This window comes from Dasypus novemcinctus, chromosome 3 (assembly GCF_030445035.2).
Source record: "Dasypus novemcinctus isolate mDasNov1 chromosome 3, mDasNov1.1.hap2, whole genome shotgun sequence".
NCBI classification, from domain to species: Eukaryota; Metazoa; Chordata; class Mammalia; order Cingulata; family Dasypodidae; genus Dasypus; species Dasypus novemcinctus.
Genome location: NC_080675.1, coordinates 121,023,485 through 121,050,792, shown reverse-complemented (window position 1 = coordinate 121,050,792; position 27,308 = coordinate 121,023,485). Strand labels below are relative to the sequence as shown.

Here is a 27,308-nt window from a genome sequence, read left to right as displayed (position 1 = left end):
TCATTTGTGATCCAAGATCAAGAATTAGATTTATTCAAAGGCACAATTGCTTTTTATCCCTCTATAACCTCCATTAAATGAGGTCAATGTTGAAATGAATAAGGTAGCTTATCTTCCTTTCATTTGGGCTGTACCTTTTCTTTTGGACATCTGCTCTTTTACAATTGTTTAGATATATTAGTTGCAGGGAAAGTGCCTGGGAATCAGTTAAAAAATAATCTTGCTGTTATTGCTATCATTATGTGATTTGTAGGGCATAAAGCAACAAGATTAACAAACTGACAAGTTCCTGGAATGGCTATGGGAAAGAATCATGATGTAATAATATATTACAAGGTTTTCTATGTTTTGGTTGTTCCTAGTCATAGTCAATCCATTTCTGCATATTTTCAAACCTGGAAATGCTTTTAAAAATTATCCTTACCTCTTTAGTTTGCTCATTAAGATGATGATTAGGATAACCTTCAGAAGTATAAGAATTAGAAAATGAAAAAGGCATAATTTGACTGGAAGATTTTACATTTTACCAATATTTTAATTCTTTAGTTTTCATATTCTGAGGATTAATTTGTATTAATCAAAGATAATATTAAATATTATAGTTTAAAAAGAATGTATGTTTTGATATTAAATAATTAGAATAGCCAAACTTATAGAGCCAGAATCTAGACTCTAGAATTTAGATTACCAGGGGTGTTGGGGGTACATAGGTAAGTTAATGCTTAAATTTTACAAAGTTAATCATGTTTTAGTGTGCCACCAATAAACAAAATTAGAAAGTTGTAAAACTTTATTATGGGACATTAAAAAGCCCTAAGTATCATGTCCATGTGGGAAGATTTGGCAATTCGAATGTCAGTTTGTCCTGTATATTAGTCTATAGATTTAATGCAATTCTGGTCAAAATTCTAAAATGAATTCTTTGTGGGACTTAACAGACTAATTCTAAGATCAAGGCACAGTGGTCTGAGAAGAGCCAACACATTCCTGGAAAAGAACTTAAAAAGCCTTAAGCTTAAGAATCTTAAAGAAACATCTTAATTCCTATTGGCTTATAATATTAGTGCATTATACAAAAATAGAGCAGACAACCCAGAAACAGACCTACATGTGTGTGAGAACACATGTGGAAAATGACAGATCCTTAACTTTTACCCTTTGCAAATCTGATTTAAATGGTTGAAAATATTGTCAGATAGGTTTATGACAGCAAGGAGGAGAACTATTTCTAAAATTAAGGATTTCCATTTATCAAAAAGGAGAGAATTAACAAGCCACAAACTTAGAAAAGGTTTTGCCCTGCATATTCCGACAAAGGATTAGTATGAGAACATATGAAGAAGTCATATGAATCAATGTTCAATCCCACCCCCCCTACCCTTATGGCTTCTAGTACACAGTGCCAAGGACTGAAACCTGTAGGGTAAAACTTCTTGGGAAAACAATTTGGCAGGGCTATAGGAATCTTTGTATCATTAACCCAGTCACCCCACTCTTGTTAATGTATCCAAGTGAAATCTTCCCCTTGTAAGAAAAAGGACTTTTTGATTAAAGATGCACATTACAGCCATCTAACAAAAACACCGAAAACTTAGTGTTTAGTAGCAGGTAGTGAGTCAAGAAAATTACAGGACATCCACTCAGCAGGATAGTATGGAGCTGTTACACATTGTAATCATGATGATTTGTCATAACATATGATATAATATTACATTACGCAGAGCAGAACACAAAATTGTACCGATACCTTATAAAAATTAGTATGGGCAGAAATATGGGAAAAGGGAATCTGATGATATGTTTGGTTGGAAGAAGATTATAAGAGATTATGTTTTTTGACTTAATTAGTATGGTTGCAATTTATGAAATAGAAACATAAGGAATAAACAACCAGGTAAAAAACTGGGCAGAAGTCAAACAATCCAAAAGGAAAATTAAGTATTTCACAGGAAGGGAAGCATTAATGGCTAAAAATATCAGAAAGATGCTTAGTCTCATTATTAAGCAGGAAAATACAAACAAAAGCCCACAGTGAGCCCTTTTTATACTCAAAAATTGATAGGCAAAAATTGTTGCCTAGCAGGCAGTTTGAAGTATTTGTCCCAGTAGTATACCTTAGAGGAATTTTACATGTGCATTTTGTACATTCATTTGTAAGTACAAAAATGTTCACAGAAGTGTTGTTAATAATAGACACCAAAACCAACCCAGGTATCCCATCAGTGGTACAAAGGTTAAATAAATACATTATGGTATATTCATACAAAGGCAATCTAGATTCCATTGACCTTAATGGATTACAGCAACATGCATCAGAATCTTAAAACCAGTGTTGAAAGGGGAGAAATCAAATCATAGAAGAATATGCAGAGGAAGAAGAGGGTACAGAGGTGGAGGGGAGTGCTCAGTGTGCTTCAAAGGATTAGTGATGTTCTCATTCTTAAATGGGTGGTAGGAATTTAGGTTTTTGTTTCATTGTATCAACTATAAATTTATTTTATTCTCCTTTAATAAAAACATGTTATAAACAATTTGTCAGAAATATCCTACCTTTTAATGATCTTTTCAAAAAGTTTTTACATATTTCTCCATTTACAAAGTTAGATGTTTATTTTCTTGCAACCTTTGTTAGTGATAACAAGAGTATATAAATTTGGTCACCATAAAGAATATATAAATTTGGTCACCATAAATCTACCTTGCCTTGTAGATTTCCCGTCAGATATTGCTAACAAGTCTCTTTCGGAGAGCACTGCCACAATGCTCTGGAAGTCAAAAGGCAGAAGGAGAAGAGCATCCCACCCCACAGCTGAATCCTCTAGTGAGCAGGGGGCTAGTGAAGCTGACATTGACAGTGATAGTGGTTACTGCAGCCCCAAACACAGCAATAACCAGCCTGCAGCAGGGGCTTTGAGAAACCCTGATTCTGGGACCATGAGTGTATGTAACATCTTGATTCCTTTATCAGTTATTTATGTCAGTATTACCTTTGTGTCCTCTCTTAAAGCTTAAATAGCTATTTTTAAAAGTAATTCCTATAATAATAAGTTGGTTTAAAATGCCTTTTGTATACTATATTATTAACATGAAAAGTATTAATTTTTTCTAAGATTATAATAGTAAACACACTAACACTAAAGTATGAAAAATTTTGTTACGTACATAGTGTTGACTCCTACTTAGAAAATAATTGTCTTTTCTCTTTTTTCAGCATGTGGAGTCATCTATATGTTCAGGTACTTTTTTCCTGCATAATGTTTTTGCTTTACTTATTATATCTTCTTGCTTGTTCATATCAGAGATTTGCTTTTAAGCATGAAACTTGAATATACTGCAAAAAATTTGGGAATCTTCCAAAGAGATTCAGCTTAATTTGAAATTACAGCTTTGCTTATCAAATTGAGAAAATGCCAACTGAAGGTATTCTGCAAGATGACACTGGTATTAATGAAAACTGTAATACCACTTAAAAGTTGTTAGCAAATATTCCACTATTACATTTATAGTGACTGAATTTTAGTACAAGTTAAGGGGTAATCTTTTTGGTTTTGGCACCACTTGAAAGTAAATATATTTTTAAATCACATTTGTTGCAGGTGGTGTAAATTGGTCCAATGTAACTTGTCAGGGAACTCAGAAAAAACCTTGGTTGGAAAAAAATCAGACGTTTTCTAAAGGTGGAAGGCAAATGGAACAAAGAAATAATTCACAGGTAATTTGAATTAGGTTGGAGAAATTAGGTGTGAGATGATTTGGGGGAATTCTTATAAATTTGTTATAAGCATGGTATAGTAATTATGAGATACAGAGTCCCTAATTTTTGGAGAGCCATATTAAATTATTTAGCAGTAAAGTATGATATCTGTAACTTTAAAATTATTTAGCAAATAACTAATGATACAAAAATGGCAAAATGTTGAATCTAGATATATGGGTGTATATTGTACCATTTTCCTGCTTTTCTGCCTCTTTGAACATCTGAAAAATTTATAAAGGGTGCCTGCCAACCCTACTTGATCTGCCATGTCTTTTCCCTATCTATATAAAAATACCTTAAGCATTTTAATGCTTTAAATAGTGATTTTTGAACTTTGGTATTATAGCTTTGTCCATGTGTCTTTACTTGACTGTAACTACTGCAAGCCAGTAGCAGTGCCATGGTGATGGCTGCCTCATACGGTAATGTAGCCAGACCAGGCAGCTCCCTGGCCTTGGGGAAAGAGTTCCAGCTGTAATACAACAGAGAGCTTTACACATTGCTATCAGCTTCTGGTACCTATGTTTTCCTATATTGGTTGTCTCTGAAATCAGGGAGTTGTTTACTTGGTATGTATTTTTCCTTTTCCTTTTTTAGATGGGCTTCCTGGATTTCTTAAATCTAGTTAAGGTGTAAAAGTTATCATATGAGTAGGTTTGCAGATTCAAACTAGAACCAAGTTACTAATGGATAAAATAGGTCAAATATTTGTGTTCCTTCGCCTCCTTGAAATGAAGTATTTCAGATGTACTAAGGCATGAATTAGACTGTCAGGTAAACAAGCAGAATAATGCCCTCTTCCCTATAGTTATTACAAAAATGAGTCATCATTGTTTGTGTTAGGCTTGTGAGACAGTGTAGCTTCATTTGATTAAAAACAAATGAGCTAAAACAGGAATCATTTATGTAGATTTGATAAACAAAATCTAGCAATGTTTACTTAAGTGCTGAAATTTTGTGCTGAGGTTGTAAGTACTAGTCCTACCAAGTTTACAGTCTTAAGTACTGTTGCTTTTGGTATCTGTCAGTAGCTCACTGGAGAGGAAATAGTATAGAGATGGAAAAACATTTTAACTCTGCCTCAAAACTAATGAGGAATGGTAGAAGGAAAAAAAAAAAAAGAAACAAATGCATATGGTATGTTAAGTTTGTTTTGTATCCCTCTGTATTAGTCAGCGAAAGGGATGTTGATGCAAAACACCAGACATTGGTTGGTTTTTATAAAGGGTATTTATTTGGGATAGAAGCTTCTAGTAACCAGGCCATAAAGCATAAGTTACTTCCCTCACCAAAGTCTTTTGCCACGTGTTGTAGCAAGATGGCTGCCGACGTCTGCCAGGGTTCAGACTTCCTCGGTTCCTCTCTTCTTAGGGCTTGCTTCCCTCCAGACTCAGGGTTCTTCTCTTCCCAGGGATTGTTTCTCTTTCCTCACAACCCAGCTCCTCTGTGTGCTTACTTCCTGGACCTCCAGCTCAAGATTTCAGCCTCAATAACTCCTAACATCAAAACTCTAACTTCAAAACTCCAACTCTCTTCTTTTGCCATATCTTTTATCTGTGAGTCTCCACCCACCAAGGGTTGGGGACTCAACACCCTACTGACTTGGCCCAATCAAAGCCCTAATCATAATTTTTTTTTTAAAGTTTCTCTCCCCTTCCCTGCCCCGCCTCCCCCAGTTGTCTGCTCTCTATGTCCATTCGCTGTGTGTTCTTCTGTATCCGCCTGTATTTTTGTCAGCGGCACCAGGAATATGTGTCTCTTTTTGATGTGTCATTTAATTAACTAAAAATGAAACTTCAGACAGACCAGTTTATAAACATAATCCAATATCTATTTTGGAATTCATACCTATATCAAGCTGCTACACCCTCTTCATCCAAAAGAAGAACTGGAGCCAGATATTGAACAATGTATTTGTTTTCTGATGCTTTGTTATACTTACACTTTTCTTAAATATTTGTTTGATTTTTGACAATGCAGAATCTTTCTTTCTTCTTTTAAGACAAAGTATTTCTCCCTCTTGCAATTTCTAAGATTGCTTTTAGGCTTAAAAAGTCTTTTAGAAATCAAATGTTCACCTGTATTACATTACCTTTTTGTAGTATAATGTTTCAGGACTTTAAAATCTAGATTTATTTTGATGCATGGTTGATGTACCAAGATGTACATTTTCAAAGACATTAATCAGTGGTCCTAAGCTTGGAATCCAATTTTTCCTCACTGATTTATACTGCCATTTTAATCATTTGCTAATTTCTTATGTCCTAAGTGCTGTTTCTGGGCTATTTGATTAATTCCATTTGTGGTATTTTTACATGCTGTTTTAATGACAGTGATTTTTAACATCTTTAAATTTTATACTCTTAATGTATCTTTAATTTTAATGATGGAAAGAATCTGAAAACTTAAGTCTTTTAAAATGTTTGTATTTTGTGACTAGGTTGAAAAATAGAAGCTGAGAAAAGGTATACAATGAAAAATCTGATTTTCACGTCTGTCTTCCCTTCTGCTCTCTTTTACCCTATACCCTTCCCACTTTTTGAGTATTCTGTCAGATTTCTTCATGTCATTGTAAGTAAATACAAATACGTTATCTGGCATTTTTATCCTTAAATGAGAAGAAGCATATATACTTTGTTTTGTGCTCTGCTTTTTTCACTTAATGTGTCCTGGAGATATTTCTGTATAACTATGTAGAGAGCTTCCTCACTTTTATTTCTAACAACTGCCTATTATTTCATTGTGTTGGTATACTGTTAATAATTTCTGTAGTACTGTTCATGGGAGCCTGAGTTTCTTGGCAAACTTTTGCTATTCAGACATGCTATGATGTCATTTAGTATATGTGTGTGTTTAACAGTAGAATAAATTCCTGGATGAGGGATTACTGAATCAAAAGGTAAATAGACCTATTATTTTGGTAAATATCACCAAATTATACTAATTTGCATACTCAGCAATATGAAAATGCTTATTTCCTATTTCCATTTCAGAGAGTGTCTGAAATTGTGTGTTTTCAGATTTTTGGATATGTGCCAATTAGGTGAAAATGGTTTCTTAATGTAGTTGAGCATCTTTCCATATGTTTACAGGCCATTTGTATTTCCTTTTCTGTGAACTTATCTAGTCATATCCTTAGCCCATTTTTGAATGTTGAGCTATTTCTTTTCTTTTGTTTATTTTTAATCAATTTTATCAAGTTCTTATTACATTCTTAAAATTTCAGTTGCAAATGGTTAATTTTTATTTTTTTGTTTTGCTGCTGCTGCTTTTCATATTGCTTTGCAGATGTTTATTTTATTTTTAAAATAGCATTAAGAAGTTCATTTTTATAAATTTACTTTGTTGTGTTTTTTTTTAATGGTTTCTGGATTATGATTTAAAATCATAGTTAGAAAAAGCCTTGCAAATTTATGTAAAGTGATTTGCCTTTGATGTATTCTAGTGTGTTTATGTTCTCAGTTTTTACATTTAAGTTTTTAATCCATTTGGAGTTTTCCAGCTGTATGGTGTAAGATATGGGTCCTCCTTTTTATTTTCCAGGTGGCTACCTAAATCTCCCTAAATGAGTTATTGAAAATACCTCTTTCTCACTGATTTGATGTAATCACTTTTAGCACTTATTAAATTCCCATATAGGAATTTATTTCTGGACTTTATATTTTATTATACTGGTCATTAAATTAACTTATAAATTTAGGGAGAGTTATGTCTTCCTAGGCAAAAATAGTTTATCTTCCTACTTTTGAGTCATCTTTCTATTTTTGAGTCCTCTTTTTCTGTCTTTCAGAAGTGATAGGAAGTTTTCTTAAAATAAGTTTGCAGATATTCTTGATGTGTCAATTTCTGGTATTTTCCTCTTTTTTTGTTACTGTAAATGAGGTATAAGAAATTAAATCTTTTAAAATTAATATTTTACTAAACATTAAAAATCATATATATTTGAAGCTTTGGCTTCTGCTTTTTTCTATTCTGTGTGCCCACTTTCTATCAACAACAGTTTTTTTTCATAAAACTCAATTAAAAGTATTTGAATGTGATGGTTATTTTTTCATTCCAGGAAGTCATTGAAATACTTCTATAGTTGGGCCTCATGAAATTTGCTGGGACCATGGTTTGAGAGTTTTAATTGTGGAGCTTTATGTCTCCAAGTGTAAGAATCAAGTTACATGTTTTTAAAGAAAACAGTTTTTTTTTTTTAACAATATAATACATGTATACTAACTCTGGTTCACAACAACAAGGCTAACTTTTTTTTTTTTTTGTCTTTATTTTTTTAATATTACATTCAAAAAGTATGAGGTTCCCATATACCACCCCCCCCACCCCTCTCACCCAGGGCTAACTTTTTGATGTGATTATAATTCTGTTTGAAGTACAGGTTTGCACATACTTTTTTGTGGTAGTGACTGTACAAAGAAGAAAAGTTGTATTCAAGAATTGTTCTGTTCTTTCTTTTCTTTATCTTGACTCTTGATTATTAATACTCATTTCAGTGTTAATAATTTATGTGAATTAGGTTGTTTCTTCAATCCCTGGACATTGTAAATTGCATTTGTTTTACCACTGGTGTTTTGTGAGTCTCCTCTTTTCATGAGCAAATTTTAAAATATTTTATTATGAAAATTTGTAAACATGCAGTCAAGTTGAAAGAATTTTCTAGTGAAAACCCATATAGCTACCAGCTAGATGTTCTTTTTATCAATTTCAATAGATATGCTTTATCACATACGTATTTATCTGTACATCTCTATCCATGTTGATGAGCCTAGTTTACAATAACGTAAATATTTAAACTCAAAAAATTTTTAAACATTTTAAAATTGTTTTTATTTTTAAAGAGACTTTAGATTACATAAACGATACATTAAGAAATACATGTGATTCCCACATACCCCACCCCCTCCCACTGGCATAGTTTCCTTATTAACAACATCTTTAGTGTGGTACATTTGTTAGAATTGATAAACACATATTGAAGCATTGCTACTAACCATGGTCAGTAGTTTACATTATAGTTTACCCTTTGTGCTGCACATTTTTATAAGTTTTGACAAAATGTGTAAAGCCCTCTGTCATTGCAATGCCATTCAAAACAATTCCGATGTCCCAAAAATGTCCCATGTTATATCTGTTCTTTCCTCGCTTTCCCCTCAGAACACCTGGTGGCCACTGCATTTACACCAATGTTACAAATTCTTCTGTTGTTAGAATAATAGTAATTCTACTTTAGTCCATAGTTGTATTCCTACCTTATGTTTGTTCATTCCTCAATCTTGAGGGTTTTAGAATGGTAATGCCTACTCTCTTTCTGATTGAGGAAGGCCTTAGAACCCATGGGGCAAATGGATGGAACTGTCTTGCTTGCAATTATAGATACTCTGTTTTTTTGGGGGGATGGGTGTTATCCATTATCATCATTTTGCTAGTTGTCCTGGGCAAGTCTGAGTGGGTGTTGACTGCAATTCTGCTGAGATTCAGGGCTCAGTCAGCATATGAACAGCCAGAAGATTTGTCTCTGGGACATATATTTAATGGGTATAGTGGTAATTATAGGTTCAAAAAAAAGGGGCAGTAGCGCCTACATTGGGGAACATATATTCCAGTGTAAGTCCCATTGACAGGGGGAGGGGTGCTGAATTCCTGAGATTGTCTGCCCTGCCTGTAGTGTCTAGATGTCTCTAGAGCCTTCAGGAACTCTCCTGATTAAGGCACAGTTTACTGTGGCATTCAGTGAGATCCTCCTGAGATGTACATAAGCATAACCTCTGGAATGACCTGACTCAACTTTGAAATCTCTTAGCTATAAAAACTCATTTGTATTTAATATTTCCCTCTTTTGGTCAAGGTCTTTTCCCAAATGCATCACTAGCTGGTGATTGGTAATAATCCCTCAGTGACATGGATGCTCATTCCTGGGAATTATGCCACATATGATGGGAGTGGGGTAGATAGTTTATATGCTGAGTTTGGCTTAGAGAGAGGCCACGTTTAAGCCTCTAAACCTAAGAGTTAGGCAATATATAATATTAAGCTAAGTTTCAATTTCACAAGAACAGGGTTCATAAATATAAGCATCAGTATGAAGGGCCTAGCATCATGGTCTGTCCTCCTTCACTAGGCACTTCGGAATCTAGAGATTCTTGCCACTCTATTAGAGAATTTAGTAGGACTTCCCAGGATGAGACTTCAGTTTTCTTTCTTATTTTGTGGGTCTCCACCCACTGAAACAACACCCCATGACCACTCGAACATACTCATATTCCATATAGGCATGCCCCAGGTGCACCCATCCCCACAGATCTTGCATCACCAATACCCCACATCAGTGATCCTCCCCTGCCACACTTGGAGCCCTTACGCAATCCAAAACCTCCCAAAAACAAAGCCAAAAAAAAAAGACAAAAATAAATAAAAAAATAAAAAATAAAATTTCTTTATTGTGTCTTTCATCACCATAAAATATGTATTCTTTTATGTACAGCAACAATTTCTACTGTATGTTCCTCCAGTGTCTTATTTTTTTTCACTTTATTTTCAAAGAAGCTTTAGGTTACAGAAAAGTCTCACAAAATACAGGGAATTCCCCTGTACCCCACCTCCTCCATTCTCACATTTTTCCCCATTGATAACAACTTATATGAGTTTGGTACATTTTTATAATTGATGAACAAATACTGAAGCATTGCTACTAACCATAATCAGTGGCTTACAGTATGTATTGCATTATGCACCGTACACTTTTATAGGTTTTGACAAAAGTTATAATGGCCTGTTATCTGTCAATGCCAGATTATACAGAACAATTCCAATGCCCTGTGTTCCGTCTATTCTATTTTTCCTTCCTCCTCCCCTTGGAACCTGTGGTAATCACTACATTTCAATTTTTAAGAATAAGATTCATAGTTAACATGCATTAATATTGAATACTTGACATAATTGGTCCTTTTCTTTTATTAGGCACTGCCTCTGTACTTGAGAGATTCTTGTCCTTCTAATTGAGAATATACCAGTACTCCCTGAGATAGGTGTTTAATATTTTGTTTATTGTGAGAGTTTCCACCCACTGAGATAACACACTATGACAGGATGAATATTTTCATATTCCACAGACACATGCCCCAGGTATGCCCTATCCCACATATCCCCCAACTGCTGATGCCCTGCACCAGTAACCCCTCCCTGCCATATTTGCCAAAAGAACGTTTCTGTCATTGTAGTTTTAACCACGTACCTACAGATCCCCAGCATTCACCTATTTCTTCCTCCAGCCCTCTCTCCAGTTTCATACATAGGCCTACCCTACCCCATCTCCCTACTCCCCCCTCACATTCTAGCACCATCGACCCTCTCACATCTTTGCACCAATATTACCCCCATCCTCTGCCCAACCACTCCCTTCTACTTTATCATTGATTTTGCCCATATTGAGCATTAGCTCACCACACTCCACTCCCTTTCTGTGTCCTGATAACCTGTCTTCCAGCTTCTAGCTCTGTATGAGTGCTCAATTTGCTTAAGTCATTTCAGTGAGATATGTAATATTTACCCTTCAGTAACTGGCTTGTTTCACTCAACATAAGGTCTTTAAGATTCATTCATGTTGTCCCATGTGTTAATACTGCACTCCTCCTTACATCTGAGTAATAGTTCATTTTATGTATATACCACAATTTGCTTATCATTCATCTGTTGATGGACATGTGGGTTGTTTCCAGCTTTTGGCAATAGTGAACAATGCTACTATGAACATTGGTGTGGTTATATCTGTTCATGTCCCTGCTTTCTGTTCTTCTGGGTATATACTCAGCAGTGGGATTGCTGAATCCTATGGCAGTTCTATAGTTAGCTCTCTGAGTAACCACCAAACTGTCCTCCACAGTGGCTGCACCATTCTTCATTCCCACCAGCATTGGATTAGTATTCTGTTTTCTCCACATTTTTTCCAACACTTGTAGTTCACTTTTTTTTTTGATAGTCACCAGTCTAATAGGTATAAGGTGATATCTCATTGTAGTTTTGATTTGCATTTTCTTAATAGTTAGTGATGTTGAGCATCTTTTCATGTGTTTTTCAGCCATTTGTATTTCTTCTTTGGAAAAGTGTCTGTTCAGATCTCTCACCCATTTTTTAAATGGGCTGTCTATCTTTAAGATGTAGGATTTCTTTACATATGCTGGCTGGTAGACCCTTATTGGCTAAAAGGTTACCAAGTATTTTCTCCAATTGAGTAGGCTGCTTTTCACTTTCTTGACAAACTCCTTGGAAGTGCAGAAGTTTTTAATTTTTGTAAATTTTTCTTTTGTTGCTCCCACTTCGGGGGTAAAATCTATGAAACCATTTCCTACTACCAGGTCTTGTAGATGCTTCCCTACATTAACTTCTAGGAGCTTTATGGTCTTGGCTCTTATATTCAGATATATGATCCATCTTGAGTTAATTTTTGTTTATGGCGCGAGATGGTGTTCCTCTCATTCTTTTGGATATGGATATCCAGTTTATCCAGTTCTCCAAGCACCATTTATTGAAGAGGCCATTCTGTCCCAATTGAGTGGGCTTGGTGGCCTTGTCGAATATCAGTTGACCATATATGCGAGGATCTGTATCAGAACTCTCAATTTGGTAAAACCAATAAACTTTTGGGTAGCTGGAAAATTATTTGGTATCCTAACAAGTGCTTAAAGGTTATAGGAATTAATCCACTGAAAATTGTGGTTATTGTGCATTTTCTAAGGAAAGAAGCCAGACTATCCTCTTGTCTTGTAGAGCCAGTATAAAAGTTGTATTTCTTATCAGCAAGTCTTTTAAAGTAAGAAGGACCAGAGGCTGCTTGGTAAATGTCAGTTGGTTCCAGGTCTTTGTGCATTTACATTCTATTTGGTATCCAAGACCTGTGTACCAGCTCCTCTCTGGGTCTGCCTCAAGTTCTGTGTGTTAGAATTTTGGGGTAGCTGGTAATGAAGATTGCGTATTTCAAGTCGTTTAAGTGTCCTGGTTAAAGGAGACATTTAATGTTAACTGCTTTATATATTTAAAAGAGGAAACTTGAAATGTCTTAAGATTCTTAGAATGTTTAGTATGTTTTTCCTAGCTTATATAACAGTTGAGCATTTTGCCAAATTGTTAATAAGATAATAATTTATCTGTTTGAGTGAAAATTAATACTCTTAAATATATCTCTTTACTTGGAAATAGAATTTTTATTAAACAGTTAGGAATTCTTTTTTTTTTTTAAAGCAAAACTGCAGATAAGACATAGCTTAATTAAAAACATAATGTGCATTATCACCTTTTCATGTTTTCCATATTGTATTTAATTACCTTATTTATCAAAATCTTTGACCTTTTAAAATAATTGTTTTTTGTGAAACTTCGACCTGTACACTTTTGTCTTTGTTCCTGTATGTTATATACTTCAATAAAACGTTTACTTAAAAATAATAAGGAATGTTCCCTTCTAACATCCTCTGTGGTTTACTTAAGGTTGGATTCAGATGCCGAGGACATAGTACTTCTTCAGAAAGAAGACAGAATTTACAAAAGAAACAAGATAATAAGCAATTAAACTCCAGTCAATCCCACAGAGGCGACCCAAATTCTGAGTCTTTATATTTTGAGGTATTTTTAAACTCTCATTGTAAAATGTTATAGCAAATATTACCATTTGTAAACATATAAGGACTTTTTATGTCTTAATATGTGACTCTGCTTTATAAATTATTTGAAAGTACTGACTCATTTATTTGTTTTGATTATATATACTTAGTAAACTATTAACTTCCTTATTGTTTATAAGATTTTGTCATGTGTCTCCATCGTTTTTAGGTGTTAACATGTTGGGGTAGAACTTGATTTCAAGTGGACTTCACCTAATATTTAAATTTCTTTTAATGTTTTTTGTTATTCTTGTCATTGAGAGGTTTTTCAGATTTGAGTAGTTCAACTAGGTAATTAGTGCTGCCAGCCAGGAGAGTCTTGGGGAAGAAGGGAAAAAAGGCTATTTTACTTGCTTTAATAGGCAGACACTTTATATCCTAATTACAATATTTTTATTGTTTATTCACTGAACTGGTTCTTATTGGGGGCCTGTTATGTGTGTAAACTAAGGTGCTTTGAATGATATATTAATAAGGAAATAGAAAAAAAATTACCCTTAGGGAATTTGCTGTGTAGTAGAGGAATACAGACATGTACATGCTAAATACTTGGTTGATTGAAGTTGAGTTGAAAGGAAAGAAAGGTCCTTTTGGGATTGGAGCAGGGTAGGGATAACATTAGGGATGGTTTTTAAAAAATTAGTGAAATTTGGATGTGTCAAGATAATGAATAACATCACAGGCAACTCATTTGATTGTTTTGGTGGGATCACAGATTCTATAAAATGGATTAATAGATCGAGATTAAATTGGAAAGCTTGCTTGGGGCCAGAGGATAGAGATAAGTAATATGTTGTCTAAACTTAGTAATTGGCCCAAAGAACTTGGAAGTGTGCATCAGTTAACATTCTCTCAAGATCCAGACAGGCTAATTTTATTATTCGCACTTAACCATATGATTATTGCCATAATTACATTTAGTTAAAGATATTAGGTATAATTTCATGGGCATAGTAGTTAAGAAGTTTGAATAGAACAGATTTAAAAAAATTTTTTTTAACTTTTATCCTTACTGATGAAAGTTGTGAACAGTAGTGTGAGGCAGGAAATGTATTAATAAAAAGTTGTGTGTAGTAATGTGGGGCAGGGAATGTATTAATAAAATGCATTTTAAGCACCAATTTAAAGTGTTTGTAAAGACTGACCAAATGATCAGACTTGACATCACCAAGAATGGGATGGCCTATATAGATGTTTGTATGGAATATTTGTAAATAAAAATTAATAAGTCAAAAAAGAACAAAAGCAACTTTCTGAGATGACAAACAAAATATCAGGAAACCAGTTTTAAAAGGAATGTTTCCAGATTATCCAAAATGTTGTAAAATCCTATTTCACTTTCTTTTCATTTGCCTATCTTAGTGGAATTATTAATAATAATGGAATAGTAGATGTAGAAATCCAAAGGATGAACATGTGTGAATATGCTCCCATTCTTGAACAATTAAATTAGCTGTGTTTTTGCATGTGGAAAGTGAGATTTCCTTTTTAAGACTGATTTTAAGTAGTTCAATCTTAAAATAAAAAATTTTCTCCATTTTCCATTATTCTTGAGCATTTAAAAAAGTAGTTTTCCCCATGGGATCTAAGTCCCCTCTCAGTTGGTGGTAGAGTAGGTATCACCATCTTAGAATGCTCAGGATTGGGGAATGAATGATCGACTACAGTAGACTTACTGTTATTCTGCTATATAGAATTATCATGATTCTAGCAATGAAAGAACTTTTGTCATTGATGTGGAGACAGTGGCCACTGGAGGTTCCGGGGGAAGGGAGAGGGAAAAATAGGTGTAATATGGGGGCATTTTCTGGATTTGGGAATCATCCTGAATGACATTGCAAAGACAGATGCAGGCCATTGTATATCTTGTAGTAATTTACAAAATTGTGCGGGAGAGAGTGTGAACTATTAATACAATGTAAACTATAATCCCCACTTAGTGGCAGTGCTCCAAAATGTGTTCATCAATTGTAACAAATGTACTATACCAATGAAAGATGTTGTTAAAGTGGGGCAGCATGGGAGGGGTAGGGGGTGGGGCATATGGGAATCCCCTGTATTTTTAAGTAACATTTATGTAATCTAAGTATCTTTAAAAAATATATAAAAGTATTAAAAAAAATAAAAAGTTTTTCTTTAGGTAATTATTTTTAACTGTTTTGTTTAAAATGTGAATTCTTTTCAGGATGAAGATGGGCTTCAAGAACTAAATGAGAATGGAAATGCTAAAGATGAGAATCTTCAACAGAAACTTTCTTCAAAAGTAGTAAGTGACTTTTATTTGTTTATTTTTTTTTAAGATTTATTTTATTTATTTCTCTCCCCTTCTCCCCTCTGCCCCGTTGTCTGCCCTGTTGTATTCACTGTGTGTTCTTCTGTGTCTGCTTGCATTCCTGTCAGTGGCACCAGGAATCTGTGTCTCTTTTTGTTGCATCATCTTGCTGCATTAGCTTTCTGTGTGTGCGGCGCCATTCCTGGACGGGCTGTGCTTTTTTCGTGCGGGTTGGCTCTCCTTGAGAGGTGCACTCCTTGCGCGTGGGGGACCCCTACGTGGGGGGCACCCCTGCATTGCATGGCACTCCTTGCACGCGGCAGCACTGCGCGTGGACCAGCTCACCACACAGGCCAGGAGGCCCTGGGTATCGAACCCTGGACCTTCTATGTGGTAGGTGGACACTCTGTCAGTTGAGCCACATCTGCTTCCTGTAAGTGATTTTTAAAATTGACAAACTTAATAGAACTTTTTCCCCAACTATGGCTATGTTGAAAAGAAATATTAAATATGAATACTAAGTACACATAGGGGAAACAGCATTGATCTGATAGTTCAGAGCCTCTAGAATGAGCAACTTTGGGTATGTTATCAAACTGCTAACCAAGACATTTTAATGTTTAAAAATAATAGGTGGAGATTGAATATAGCTAAACTTACTAATTGGGTGATTTCCAATATTGTTGGATCAAAAGAGATAAAATGTAAGATGATGGATTATGTAATAAAATTCCATAAGTTTTGAATATGTTTTTGACAATAAAGCAGGTCATTGTGTAGATTGGAGAAGTGTTTACCCATCTTTATTTATAGTAGACTATCCTATAATGTAAATAATATTCTTTTTCCACAAGTCTATGGCCTAATATATTTCTGCCATATTATATTATCTTAAACTTTTGCAACATTAGAAATTGGTGTCATTAAGTAATTAAAATTAAAGGGGAGTAGTTTGGGTAGGTTGGTCAAAGATAGAATTCAATCAATGTAATACTTTTCAAACATATTTTTAATTTAATCATAAAGCAAATACATCTCCTAAGAAAAAAATGGTATTTTCCATGAACTTCACAGTTCTATCATTATACCTGAGAAAATATCATTAGTTAAAATCATTTAACATACATTCCACACCGAAATTTCCCCATTTGTTGCAAAACTTTGCTTTGGAGCTATTTTGTTTTGTTTTCAATCCAAGATCCAGACAAGAATCACTCAATTGCATCATACTATTTTGTCTCTTCATTATTTCCAGTGGAGAACTGCTCCACTGTCTCAGTCTGTTCTTTATGATGTTGAATCCTATGAATAATGTAGGCTAGTTAGCCTGTAGAACATTTTGCATTCTGGATTGTCTTTCCTCATGATTAGAAGACGCCAAATATTTCCAACAAGAACACCATATTGGTGGATAATGCCAGGTCGTTCTACTGTTGGCAATGCCAAGTTTGACCATTTGGTCAGAAAATAAAATTTTTTTCAGTTTTTTAAATTATGCTAACTGCTTCCTGTGGATAGTCAGTTACACTAAAGCCTATCTCTTCTCTGTCGTGCATTTTAATGTCTCAGGTACTCCTCTGTGACTTTTATGGACTCTGTAATGATGTTTTTCTTTGGTTATTATAGTTGGATGATTTACCTGAAAACTCACCAATTAATATAGTTCAGACTCCAATTCCTATTACAACCTCTGTTCCCAAACGTGCAAAAAGTCAGAAGAAGAAGGCTCTAGCTGCAGCCCTTGCCACAGCTCAGGAGTATTCAGAAATAAGTATGGAGCAAAAAAAACTACAGGTATATATTCATTTTCATTAATAAATGTAATCGTTTATTTGCTAGGTTTGGGAGGATGGACAAAAGAATAACAGGTATAATCATCTTAAGTTATCATGCTTTTATATTACAATGAGAAAATAAATGTTTTTGTGTTTACTTTGCAGGAAGCTTTATCAAAAGCAGCTGGAAAAAAGAATAAAACACCTATGCAGCTGGATTTGGGGGACATGCTAGCTGCATTGGAAAAACAACAACAAGCTATGAAAGCACGGCAAATTACTAATACCAGACCTCTGTCATATACAGGTGATATCATTAGATTGACCAAATTGTTGTTTGTTTTTGGCAGTGCTTTTTGGATTGGCATTAATAAAAAGTTATGGTTTTTATATATTTTTAAAATTCATCTCACACCACAAAACTTGAAATTATCCATGTTCTTTCCTTTTTCCTTAACCCCTGTATTAAGTCCTTGAGCACATTCTAATTTACCTTTAAAACTTATCTAGAGGATTGTATAAGGTAGGAAACCATATAACATAGTGAACCCCATGGTGGATGATGGACTGTGGTTACCAGCATGAATACGAGACAATTCTTTCTGGAGCTATAACAAATATACAGTGCTAATATATAGTGTTAATAATAGGATGGTTTGTGAAGAAAATACACCAAATATAAGCTATACAGTATAGATAACAGTCATATTATTTGTACATATCATTTGTAACAAATAAGTCAGAACATTGTAAGGTGCTGGTGGTAGGGTGATGTATGGGAATCCTGTATCGTATGTATGATTGTTTTGTAAACGCAAAACTTCCCTAGTTAAAAAAAAAAAAAAACTTAAAAAAAAATCTAGAAACTATTCACCAACTCTTCCCTTGGCCCCCTTCATCTCACTATATTATAGCAACTTCCTAACTACTACCTACTTTCCCTTTCCCCCATGCCCAGTCTATTTTGGAAAGAGTGATCTTTTAAAAATACAAACTGGATCATTTCACTCCATGCTCAGACCTCTTCAGGGGTTCTTCATCTCAGCTAGAATAAAGCCAAAGTCCTTTCTAGGCCTTATCTTATCTGACCCCATTTCTTCACTGCCTTCATCACCATTCTCTCCTGACATACTCTGTTCTAGCTCCATTATCCTCCTTGCTCATACTCACATATACCAAACATGCTCTTAGCTCAGTTTCTTTATGCTTAATAGTCCCTTTTTCTGGAACACCCTTTCATTGTAGTCTGTGCACTCATGTTCTTCAGGTCTCTGCTCAAATGTCAGTTGGTGCATTTTCACTCATGCCCTTAAGGTCTCTGCTCCATTGTCAGTTGGTGGTGCATTTATTGCATTTTCAAGCAGTAAACTTGCTTTTTTCTTCTTTCAAGAATGAAATAAAATCACAAGTAATTTGTCTCTCATAACTGTTCATTTATCCAATTTAAAATCAAATGGTAGAAATAGAAACCTTTTAAGATCAAAGTATGTACCTATGTGTCTTTGTGCATGAGAAAATGATCTGGCTTCCTACTGAAATAGCAGTTTCTATTTTAACAAACTTTATCAAATTTAGCACTCACCAGCTCTGATGTGCTCCCTTGTTTATTTTCATAGTCTTTGTTTAGAGGGTGAGATATCAGTCTAAAGCGCTGATGCTTAGAGGCAGAACTGAATTTTCTGTTTTTTTCTGTTCTATGTTAATGGCAAAATGATAAGCAACAGTATATAACTTTAGGCCTGTGTGCTAAATGTTTTAATCTCTAGCATGCATTATGAACCTTGGCTTTGAGTAGCTATTAGTAAAAATAATATTTAATGTGTACTAAGATTTAAAGTTTCATGTTGTTTAAATGGAGAGAGTGCTAATAATATCTCACTAAAAGTAAAGGACCAAAGGGAATGATACTGAGAGCAGTATTCTGAGATGGAGGCAGTGTGGTCTACCGGTTAAAAGCCAGGGCTCGAGTCAGATTGCCTGCATTTAGTCCTGTCTTTCCACATATTTCATTTGTAATTTACTTAACCTTCCTGAATGTCAATTTCCTTACATTAAAATGAAGATGATGAGAGTACATACTTCAGGATTGTTTTAAGCATTAAAGAAGATAAGACATACAAGGTGCTTAGAAGAGTGTCTAAAGTATAATCACTCAATGAATGGTAACTAATATTACTATGAAGAAGAGATTAAGCTGTGATACTTGAAATGGCTTATTGTTACAAGCTTGATTCATTTAGCAAATATTACTATATACAAATATAAATACCTACGTACAAATCATGGTATCATGAACTGTTAGTATTACAGATATGATTAAGATATAATTGTGACCCTGAAGTTTATAGTCTAGTAAGGAAGAAAGACATATAACTAATAAAAAGCAGTATCTTAGTAAAGATACAAGCAAAGTTCCATGAACTTGGCAAAATAGAGTGTTTTCTGCCAACAGGGAGGTATGGAAAGGTGTTATAAATTATTTTTAAAGATTTATTCATTTATTTTTTTATCCCCCCCCCCCCCCCAGTTGTCTGCTCTCTCTGTCCTTTGCTGTGTGTGTTCTTCTGGGTCTGCTTGGATTCTTGTCAGTGGCACCAGAATCTGTGTCTCTTTTTGTTGTGTCATCTTGATGCGTCAGCTCTCCGTGTGTGCAGTGCCATTCCTGGACAGGCTGCGCTTTTTTCGCGAAGGGCAGCTCTCATTACAGGGTGCACTCCTTGGCATGTGGGGCTCCCCTGCGTGGCATGGCGTCAGCCATGCGTGTGGGCCAGCTCACCACATGGGTCAGGAGGCCCTGGGTTTGAACCCTGGACTTTCCATGTGGTAGGTGGATGCTCTATCAATTGAACCAAATTTGTTTCCCTATAAATTATTCTTAAAGATGGCATGCATACTGGGCTTTGAAAGGGGAATAGGATTCTTGACAGACATGAAATTAACTTCCAAGCTATCACATGTGTTTAAATTAGAAAGCATAGGATGAGACTGGTAGGAATGAAAAAGAATTGTAAGAATTGATATGGTTTTATTAACTTATGGAATGCGGAAGCAAGTTGCAGATGACTCTGCGCTCTCTGGCTTGGATAATTGGTAGTGTTAAGGGCTATGAGGATACTGAAGAATTTAAGGATCATGGAAGAATTCTGAAGGAAAGAACAAGCTCTGGGCCTATTACATTTGAAATTTCATGAGGATTATTCTTATGGTTGTTATTTAGTATATAGTTATGAGTGTGTGATTTAGGTTAGAAGTCAGTTTCAAATAGAGGTGATTATCAAACCTGCAGAAATATGTAATATTGCCAGGGAAAGAAAATTCAGGAAAAAAAGGTTCAGGGATAAAAGCCTTGGAGAATGCTCAGATATAAAGGTCAGAAGAAAGAAGAACCAGAAAAATAATTTGGAGAGAAAGGAAGAGAAGTAGGAGAGTCTAATGTCACAGAAGGCAAGGATAGAATTTTGAGGAAGAGGAGGTCTTTGGTGCCAAATGCTGGAAAAAAGCTAGAATAGGATCAAGACTCAGAACATTATATTTGGCAATTGTAATGTTTTTGGTGATCTTGGCAGTAGGAGTCCAAAAGAGTGAATAGGGCAGAGGTCAGGTTGTAATGATTTGGGAATCAATAATAAGAAAGACGGTTTTGATGTTTAACAGGAGGAAGCAGATGTGGCTCAAGTGATTGAGTGCTACTCTCCCACATGGGAGGTCCCAGATTTGTTTCCTGGTGCCCCCTAAAGATGAGACAAGCAGACACGGAGAACAGACAGCAAGCACAAACAATGAACGGGTGGGTGGGTAGGTGGGAGATAAATAAATCTTTTTAAAAAAGGTTTAACAGGGAACTGAAGGGGAGTGATGGTATCTTAGCTTGAAGGAAGCCTATCAAGGGGAGGGTTTTGTTGGTTTGCCTTTTTCCTTCTTGCTTTTAGATAGAGGTGATTTTAGCTTATTGTAGAGGGTTAGGGAAAGTATTCAGATTAAGGTGAAACTTGAAAAATGGAAGGGGAAAGGAATGAAGCAAAATCCTAGAGGAACTGAGATGGGATTAGGAACAGAGGTGATTTTGAGCATTGGACAGGATTTAGGATACCTGCTACCTCACTCTGGTGATTTATAAGTTTATATTGGATAGCACCTTCTCAGAGAAGAAGAATGAAAGCTTTGCTGGAGTGAGAATGATTGAGATTGGAGGCTTAGGGATGTTAAAGGATAAGGGGTAGATGGTGGAGAATAATGATGTCAACTGGTCATAAAAGAATTGCTGAGTAGTAGTGAGTGCAGCTGAGAAAAAATAATTGTTTTAGTTTCCTAGGCTGCTTAGAGCAGATACCATGAAGTGGGTTGACGTAAACAATTGGAATTTGTTAGCTTATAGTTTGAAGCCAAGAAAATGTCCAAATGAAGGCGATGCTTTCTTCCCGAAGACTGGCTGCTGCTGATCCTTGGCTCCTCTGCCACATGACAGAGCACATGGCAGTGTCTGCTGGTCTCTCCCTTCTCTTTCAGGTTTTATTACTTTCAGCTTCTAGCTTCTGTGGCTTTTCTTTCTCTGTATTCATTCCATTTATAAAGGACTCCACTAGTAGAATTAAATCCTATCCCGAATGAGGTGGGTGAAACCTTAACTGAAATAGCTTCATCAAAAAATACAACTTAAAATGGTTACACCCCACAGGAATGTATTAGATTTAAGAATATGCTTTTCTGGGTTGCATATAGCTTCAAATACCACCACAATAAACATCATTCTTTATTGACAGACTGAAATGAGTGTTGGAGTGAGAAACTACATGTATTGAGAGAATAGCAGATTTTAAGAGGAATAAGGAGAAGTGCATAGTTTTGAAATTTCGGTGGCAGAATGGTTCTGACTGAAGAAGAGTTGCAATGAATTACTGTGCTTGAGAGTTGCTGTAGTAGAGTGGAATGTCTTTTTAATCTTATGGAGGCTAAAAAAAGATGATAAAAGTTGTATTTGAGGGGCACTACATGGCTATGTATTGCTCCTACTATTCAGATGACTATTTCTTCCACAGGAAGAGGATGTTCTTGTTTTTGTAGATTTATCACTGGAAAATCTGAAAGTATGTGGAATTGGTTGTAATAGCAAAACTAATGTTCTTATTTGTTTTTTAGTGGTCACTGCAGCTTCTTTTCACACTAAAGACTCTACTAACAGAAAATCTTTAACCAAAAGTCAGCCCTTTTTAACGTCTTTTAGTTCTTTGGACATTCCTTCTTCCAAAGCAAAAAAAGGGAAAGAGAAGGAAATTGCAAAACTAAAGCGACCTACGGCACTTAAAAAGGTAAATCTAAATCTGAGAATGTTTATTTTACAAGAAAAATAATGGCTAAAAGTGTTTTGCAAAAGTAGTTGTGGCATTTTAGCTAACAACTGATTGTTAAGTCTTCATAGATGTGCATCTTTATGGTGACTAGTTAATTTGAGGTTGGGAATATCTTTAGCAGCATGGCTATCTTTCTGGAAGTATCCAGACCCTGGAGAATGAATTCTTTCTATAAAGTTTTAAAAAAAAGTTGGACCCCTTGGAATCAGAAGCCTGGATTCTAGCACTAATTTCAGTGCTTATTATATAGCTTTAGGCAAACTTTACCCTCATCCTCTTCATTTATAAGTTGGGGATAGTGTTTGCTCTGCTTAATTTTTATTATTAAGAGGATTAGAATGAGGTAATCTTTGTCTAAATAGTTGAAAACTGCAAAATGTAAATCAAATGTAACCATATGATTAGTTAACAGACTTCTCATTTTATTCCTTTTTGGGGAAACTTGAGTTTGTCACTTTGTCACCCATGATTTAAAGGATGGTGCGGATCTGATTTGATAGCTGAGTATTCGATAACATGATTTCCTCAATTTATTTCAGATAGAGTGTTTTACCTTATAGCACCTAAAGTTACATTCACCTTTTTCCTGGCCAGGGTTTGTTTTCAAGGGAACTGCTCTTACTGTGTAGTAGTGATTTGTAATTGTAATTATTGTAATTATTCAGTATATACTCAGTAATTAAAGACTCTTAATGACTTTCAGGTTATTTTGAAAGAAAGAGAGGAAAAGAAGGGTCGTTTAACAGTGGACCACAATCTTTTGGGATCTGAGGAACCAATAGAAATGCACTTAGATTTTACTGATGATTTGGTGCAGGAGATTGTTTCTCAGGAAGGTAAGAACTTTCTTTTTTCCTCTCCTCTCATGGAATGGTCCAGAGCACTTTAATGGATAGATCTTTATCTGCTAGGTTTCTAATTGGAGGATGTACTCCATATTTTATATAAATTTCTTTATTTTTGAGAGTAATTTCTTTTGAAGATTCTGCTTGTAGGAAGATCATTAGAAAAAGGGTGGGGGTCAGGGTTATACAATACATTTCTGACATTTTTGTGGCTTAAATCCTGAATTTGTTGTAAACTCAAATTTATGAAGGCCACTGATATATGAGATCTCCTTTGTCACAGTTCTTTTCATGTTGTCTTCTTTTATGTCTGGAACACTTACTATTATCTTTCTTTTCTTTATGTGGTTATTTTTCATTAAGTCATTTTGATTGTTTTTCTTTCTTTCTTTCATGGAATATATCATACTGAGGTAACGAATCTCAAAGCCTGTTGCAGTGCAGAGTCCAGTAGGTCAACAAGACTCAGTCGCATGCAATAGCCATTTGGTACCTCAGCAAAATTGTAGATTTCTTCTAAAATTTATACCATCATGGAAGATAGATTCTAAGAGAGACGTGGCTAGGTACCTTCTCCTGCGGGCATATTTTGTTCCTCAACTTTTTGTAGCACATTTTTATCTGGTTTATACATAGATTGAATGGTAATGTTCCATTGTTCTTAGAAAAATCATTTACTCCTAAGGATTGTTCAATTAGTGTATATTTTATTAGTATTACCTTTTACTCCCAATTTAACAGGATTCCCTGTATATTTAGTTATATTAATCCATGTATTCATTCCAGCAAATATTTATTGAACACCTGTATGTGTACTTTAATAACTGAGGTTGGGGGTGGGCCAGGGTATGTAATAAAGATACATAGTAGACTGAACCTGCTATCAGAGTGTACAGTTTAGGAAAAAGATAAGATATGTGTGTAACTTTGCCAATGACTGGATATGCAAATATCAACTCATTTCTTGAGTTTACCTGTTTAGGAAAGAGGCAGTAGAGTCAAGAGATAGCATCTAAAAATGTGACTCCCTGAGCACAAAGCAAAGACTAAATGAGAAAGAAATTGATGTGGTGCCTGGAGAATCAGGAGCACTGTGGAGAGAATGAGTGAGGTATACCTCACTTGCCACATCTGTACATAGTAAAGAAAATATATGATTTATGGGAAATAGGTGGAGAAACAGAGGTGAAGGAGATAGGTCATAATGATCTGGAAAGAGGGGCAGAAGTTAATACCTTTGTGTTTAATTCAAATGCTCTAGGAATACATGTTTTGGATAATTTGACCTTCCTTTCATCTTCTCGAAGGAGTTTATTTTAATAGATTATAGGAAGACTTCATTTTTAAAGTGTGCAAATTCTTTATTTGTGATGTGAAGAATGTCGAACATGATAGCTTCTGGAGAAGCTATAGTGACCTGAAAGACAACTGCCATTCTCAGTTGTTGTTTGTTTGTTTATTATTGTGTGTGTGTGTTTTTTGTTAGTTGTATTAATCAATATGCAGCTTTTTGCATTTGATATTTCTTAATTCTTTTCCCTCCCCCTGCATCTCCCCAGATACTGGACTGAGTATGCCCAGTGATACTTCACTCTCTCCAGCAAGTCAGAACTCTCCGTATTGTATGACGCCTGTGTCACAAGGCTCTCCTGCTAGTTCCGGAATAGGCAGTCCAATGGCATCTTCAACAATAACCAAAATCCACAGCAAAAGATTTAGAGAGTAAGTTTTATTCTTGTTATTGAGTTTGAATTGTTTAAGTATCTTAATTGTAGTTCTGAATTTATAACTGATTGTTATTCTGTGGGTTGAGCAAAATACTAAAGATCTTTCATTTTTTCTTTCAGATTTTGTTAAACAGCTGGTTTTATTATATTTAAAGTATTTGCCTTCTGTCACTTGTCACTGTTCATATGAAAGTAATTTGATAGGAAATATATTCTCTATGCATCAGATAGAGTGTGTATCTTGGGAAATCTAGGCTCTTATACCAAATATAAAAAATGCCACATAATGAGTTTTTCCTCTCCAAATGCCTTTATTTTTTTCATATTGTTAACCTTCAAGAAACCTCTCTAACCAATTAGTAACAAGTTTCTTGGACCCTGTTAAATGAAATGAACATGTTACATAAAACTATTTGTTTTTAAGCAAATATTTCTCTTCTAAAGTTGAGATTACTTAGGGGGTAACATAATATATTCTATTTGTAGGTAATCTAACTCACAATTATTGCTGTGAAGGATTTTAGGATTTTTTTTTCTTTCCCCTTCCTGCCCCTGCCCCAGTTGTCTGCTTTCTGTGTCCGTTTTTTGTGTATTCTTCTATGTCCACTTGTATTCTTGTCAGCGGCCCCGGGAATCTGTGTCCTGTTTCTTGGCATCATCTTGCTGCATCAGCTCTCTGTGTGTGCGTCGCCATTCCTGGGCAGGCTGCACTTTTTTCATGCTGGGCAGCTCTCCTCACGGGGCGCACTCCTGTGTGTGGGGCTCCTCTACATGGGGGACACCCCTGCATGGCACTGCACTCCCTCTTTGCATCAGCACTGCCCATGGGCCAGCTCATCACACAGATCAGGAGCCCTGGTTTTGAACCTTGATCTTCCATGTGGTAGGTGTACACCTTATATTTTGGGCCAAGTTCACTTCCCAATTTTTAGGATTTTTAACATTAGTGTAGATGAATTAATTTTACCTTTAGAAATGACATCTGAAAGAATCCCAGAGTGAAAGTATAATCTGTGTCTTAACCACATTGTTTTGTTCTGTTTCTTTTCCTTATACCATTGTTTTTTGACCAAATATTTCTTGCCTTAATTTGTGGAAAGTCAATTAAATATCACATAACAGATGTGGAGCAAAGGAAACACTTGGGAAATAAAATGTTGCACATACATGAATAAACAGCTTGAAAGAAAATAGGAAAAAGGAAAGAAGAAAATTATATTTCTGATCTTTAATCACATTCTTTAGTTTTGCATATTTTAATATTCTTCATTTCCTCAGTCTATCCAGTTAAACCTTCTCTTATGAGGTAGTGTGATACTTGTAGTTATTTAAACATTTTCCTTATAAGCATAAAAAAATTCCTCAGCCAGGTTTTTTTGCTCTAAGGTTGGACAGGCCTAGAATTTTCCACTATATAATGGACCTTAGAAGCAGAAATTAGCCTGTCTGGTTATTCTTAGATTAGGAATTACACTAGTTCTCCATGGTAAAGACCTGCTTGTGGAAGAGATGAGGGATGTAAACTAGAAAAGATGGAAAGAGTATATAATAGGAGTAAGTAAACTTGGATGACTTTGTTATCCCTTAAATAATGTACTGTAGTGGCATCACACTTCTTTTCTGTTTTTCTCATAATCATACATGATTTCACAAAGAGCCTTATTTTGTGCTATTGCCTTGTCTGATACAAAGGCCTGTGACCTTTACCTCAACCCCTCTTTGGTTTTGGCTTCAGTTTAATTATTGAGTTCATCCTCCATAGTTTAGAATTTCAGAGCCAGAGGGCTCATTGAGGCCATCTTGTCTGACTCCTTATTTTTATTGATGAGTAAATTAATGCCCAGAGATTATCCCTTATCTAAGCTTGGAGGATGAACTGTTAATATTAGGGCTTTCAGTTAGCTCCTATGAAATTATATTTTGTTTTT

The 27,308-nt window shown here is 35.1% G+C and overlaps 1 protein-coding gene across 1 annotated transcript in view; it reads left to right on the top strand.

The window, feature by feature from the left end:
* The window catches only part of SECISBP2L (SECIS binding protein 2 like), a 67,655-nt gene that overhangs the window by 15,857 nt on the left and 24,490 nt on the right, over positions 1-27,308 (top strand). The window contains exons 5-14 of the mRNA XM_004471793.4: positions 2,711-2,940; positions 3,212-3,236; positions 3,597-3,712; positions 13,241-13,375; positions 15,599-15,679; positions 17,312-17,479; positions 17,626-17,767; positions 22,597-22,766; positions 23,512-23,644; positions 25,213-25,375. Coding sequence (XP_004471850.1) covers positions 2,711-2,940; positions 3,212-3,236; positions 3,597-3,712; positions 13,241-13,375; positions 15,599-15,679; positions 17,312-17,479; positions 17,626-17,767; positions 22,597-22,766; positions 23,512-23,644; positions 25,213-25,375 — 1,363 coding nt within the window. The remainder of the gene's footprint in view (positions 1-2,710; positions 2,941-3,211; positions 3,237-3,596; positions 3,713-13,240; positions 13,376-15,598; positions 15,680-17,311; positions 17,480-17,625; positions 17,768-22,596; positions 22,767-23,511; positions 23,645-25,212; positions 25,376-27,308) is intronic.